A 4,142-nucleotide genomic window follows, 5' to 3' on the forward strand; every position below is an offset into this window, starting at 1 on the left:
GGGGCCGAAGACCTCCCAGCGGCGGTCTAGTTCACCCGGCAAGCGGTCCGAGGACGCTCCCAAGTCCCCCGGCCGGGAGGGCAGGCGCTCGCGCTGCCGCTTCCACTTCACCGAGGAGGACCTGCGCTTGGTTCTGTATGGGGTCATTCCCAGCACGGAGCGCCCGGCCAGCCTGCACCACGCGATCTCGGGCCTCCTGGTCCCCACCGACAGCCCCGGTAAAGGGAGCCGGCACCCTCTGGGAGCTGGGATGGGTGGGGACCGAACGGGAGCGGGGCTGGGAAGAGACGGTGGCGGCGGGGTGCTGCCGCCCTCGGAGCCTGGGCAGCCCGGGCCCACTTCGGCGACCCCGCCCGCCGGCTCCTCAGGTTTGGGTGAGACCCGGGGTCCGGGGAGCAGGGGCTCATCGCCGAACTTGCCATCCGGGGCCGGATTCCAGGGAACGTGCACGTTATCTCCCTGACAGCCTCACCGGCCACCTTGACCTTCGTCAAGCTTTGTCTCTGATCCTCAAGTTCCTTAACGTTTGCCAGATGGGCTTAATTTCCTAACCTCGCCAAAGGTTGTCCTGAGTCTCCAGTGAGAATTTGTGGGCGAAAAGCTCGTGGAAAAGGAGCAGGGAAAGAATGAAGGACAGAGAAACGTCACGCTCAGAAACCAGGGTTGCCTCTAGGGAGCTAAGGGGCGAAACGCCTCATGGAAGCATTTCGGGATCCCTTTCTGGTAAACAGTGTTTCACCCCGCCTTTTTTTCTAGGCTCTGAGTCTCTTCCTCCAACTCTGGATAAAGACTCCCTTCAGCTTCCAGAAGGTAGGCGGGACTCCTTGCCGGGATTTCTTCCCCTGAAAGAACGGGGAGCCCTTTTCCTCATCCTCTTTTGCCCGGCTCCGGGTTTCCCCTAGGTCTCTGCCTCATGCAGACCGTGTTTGGTGAAGCCCCGCATTTTGGTGTGTTCTGCAGTGGTTTCATTGCCAAAGGCATCAGGTTTGGGCCCTTCCAAGGTAAAGTGGTCAACGCCAGTGAAGTCAAGACCTATGGAGACAATTCTGTGATGTGGGAGGTAAATACGCTTCTGGGGGATCTGCCGAAACTGGGCAGGTGGGCAGGGAGACCGGTGGGGGAGATCTTGGCCTTTTCTCTCTGGGAGAGCCCTGGTCAGGGGAGGGGTCGTGGCCGGCAGCTCCCTGCTGCTGGGGTTGCCTATGAAAGGGAGGAATGGTGGGTGTTCCTCCTCAAAGATTTTTGCCTCTGCGTAGATTCTGTGTGTTTTGTGGTGCCCTGGGTCATTTTACTCTGTGAAGATTAGCCATGGATATACCTTTATTTTTATTTTTCTGAGTCAGGATCTCACTCTGTCCCTAAAGTAGCAGGGGTAACGGCTCACTGCAGACTCAAGCTCTTGGCCTCGGGGCATCCTTCTCCCTCAGCCTCCTGAAAAGCTGGAACAACAGGTGTGCACCACCACACCGGTTTTTTTGTTTGTTTGTTTGTTTTTAGAGATAGACTCTCCTTATGTTGCCTAGTCTGGTCTCAAACTCCTGAGCTCAAGCAGTCCTCTCACCTTGGGCTTCCAAAGTGCTGGGATTATAGACATGAGCCACCGTGCCCAGTGGAATATACTTTTAAATAAAGTACATTATGTTGTAATTATAGATAAAATCAAATGCTTTAGACATTATACAGTGCTGAAAGTATGTTAAAGAGAGTAAGAACAAGTTTAAAAATTCAAGACTATTCACCTATAAAATCAGCTTTTAAAAAAAACAGTACTCTTCAAGTTTTCGTTATGGTGTAAGGGGACATGCTGGTGGGACTGCAGTTTATCACCTGCGGGAGAAAACTATTAGAATGCATCAGATGGCTCAAAATGCTCAAAATCCCTTGACCCTGAATTTCTACTTCTAGAAATATAGTTTAGGAAAATAATCTGAAATCCAGGCTGTGTGGAAGATGTTAATCCCAGGGTTGTTCATAATACAAAACATTGGAAACAGTGAAGTTTCCAGCAGCAGAGAAAGAAATAAAGTATGGCTCCATTGATATGCATGAAAACTATGTGGGGATACAAAACAAAGCAAATTGGTGGTGTTTAGGTGGTGTTTATCTCCTCTATGCTGCCTTTATCTCTGCTTATGAAACTAATACATGTTCACCATAAGAATTGGGGAATTCAGAAAGTGATGAAAATAAAAATCATTAAAAATATGAGCTGGGTGTAATAGCTTGTGCCTATAATCTTAGAACTTTGGAAGGCTGAGGCGAGAGGATCGCTTGAGTTCAAGACTAGCCTGGGCTTCAAAGTGAGACTTTGTCTCTACAGAAAATTAATTAAGAAAAATAATTAGCCGGTGTGATGTCACGTCTATGGTCTCAGCTACTCAGGAGGCTGAGGCGGAAGGATCGCCTGAGCCCAGGATATCAAGGCTGCAGTGAGCTGTGATCATGCCACTGCACACCAGCCTGGGTGACAGAATGAGACTTTGACTCAGGAAAAAAAAAAAAGCAATCTGCATGATAGAAATCTACTTGGTGGAGTTAAATGTGAGATTTGTATTATGAGTTCTTAATAAATTTATTTTGTAGGTTAGGCAAAAAAAGGTAAAGTAGAGTACAAACTTTGTGTCTGGTTTCATTTAGATCTTTGAAGATGGTCATTTGAGCCACTTTGTAGATGGAAAAGGAGGCACAGGGAATTGGATGTCCTATGTCAACTGCGCCCGCTTCCCCAAGGAGCAGAACCTAGTTGCCGTGCAGTGTCAAGGGCATATCTTTTACGAAAGCTGCAAAGAAATCCACCAGAACCAAGAGCTCCTTGTGTGGTATGGAGACTGCTATGAAAAATTTCTGGACATTCCCGTGAGCCTTCAGGTCACAGAGTCAGGGAAGCAGTCATCTGGGCCCTCTGAAGGTGAGTGCATACCCTCACCTCGCCCAGTGAGGGTGTCCTAGGAGAAGGACCAGGGTCTTCTCCACAAGCCCTCCTGGTGAAACCCTCCCACCCAAAGGCTAATGCGGAAGGCGATACCGAGAGTGTCTAACCTGGGGTGTGTTACCCAGATTGAGGAAAGTGTGCTCGTCTTCCAAAGCTGCTGAAGCTGCTTCTGTTCATAAGGATTCCTTTTCTTTTATACCCCTCCCCCAAGAGTAAAAAAGGAACAAAGTGAATGGTTGTAAATTCTTCTGTAAGTGAACCAATTTCTGATTCATCTCTCCCCAGGCTGATGAAGTCAAAACGCTAGAGCTGTGTTTGTCTTTTTCTTTTTTTTTCTTTTTTGAGTTGGAGTCTCACTCTGTTGCCCAGACTGGAGTGCAGTGGCCACTCCCAGCCACTGTAGCCTCGACCTACTGGGCTCCAGTGATCCTTCCATCTCAGCCTTCCAAGTAGCTGGAACTACAGGCGTGTGCTACCACACACAGCTAATTTTTTATTTATTATAGAGATGAGGTCTCGCCAAGTTCCCCAGGCAGGTCTCGAACCCTGCAGACTCAGGCAATCCACTTACCTCAGCCTCCCAAAGCGCTGGGATTACAGGCTGAGCCACCGAGCCCGGCGTCTTTTTCTTTCTCTTCTTTTTTTTTTTTGGAGTTGAAGTCTTACTTTGTCGCCCTAACTGGAGTGCAGGGGCATGCTCATGGCCACTGCAGCCTAAGCCTACTGGTCTCAGGCAATCCTTCTGCCTCAGCCTTCGAAATAGCTGGAACTACAGGCGTGTGCCACCACGTCTGGCTAATTTTTAAATTTATTTTAGAGATGAGGGCTCGCCAAGTTGTCCAGGTTGGTCTCGAACCCATGGGCTCAGGCAATCCTCTCATCTCAGCCTCCCAAAGTACTGAGATTATAGGCGTGAGCCACCGCTCAGCCAGACCCATGCTTTTCAAATGGTAGGTTGCAGGGTCGCGGTATCTTAGTGAGGTGGGAAATCAATGTAGTGGTTGAAACCAGCATTAAATTTAAAAAAGAGGGAATAAGAATAAAGGAGATGGCCAGGTGTGGTGGCGCGTGCCTGTAGTTCCAACTACTTGGAAAGCTGAGGCGGATGGGTCACCTGAACCCAGCAGGTGGAGGCTGCAGTGGCCATGAACGTGCCACTGCACTCCAGCCTGGGTGACAGAGTGAGACTCCCAACTCAAAAAAAAAAAAA

General features: G+C 49.6%; 1 protein-coding gene across 1 annotated transcript in view; it reads left to right on the forward strand.

Moving 5' to 3' along the window:
• Positions 1–6: 6 nt before the first annotated feature.
• PRDM14 (PR/SET domain 14) overlaps positions 7–4,142 on the forward strand; it is a 16,833-nt gene continuing 12,697 nt past the window's right edge. The window contains exons 1-4 of the mRNA XM_008048048.1: positions 7–218; positions 757–810; positions 903–1,060; positions 2,638–2,908. Of these exons, the coding sequence (XP_008046239.1) occupies positions 914–1,060; positions 2,638–2,908 (418 nt within the window). The 5' untranslated portion in view covers positions 7–218; positions 757–810; positions 903–913. The remainder of the gene's footprint in view (positions 219–756; positions 811–902; positions 1,061–2,637; positions 2,909–4,142) is intronic.

Source organism: Carlito syrichta, unplaced genomic scaffold (genome assembly GCF_000164805.1).
Source record: "Carlito syrichta isolate Samal-C Ts95f unplaced genomic scaffold, Tarsius_syrichta-2.0.1 Scaffold120477, whole genome shotgun sequence".
Classification (NCBI taxonomy): domain Eukaryota; kingdom Metazoa; phylum Chordata; class Mammalia; order Primates; family Tarsiidae; genus Carlito; species Carlito syrichta.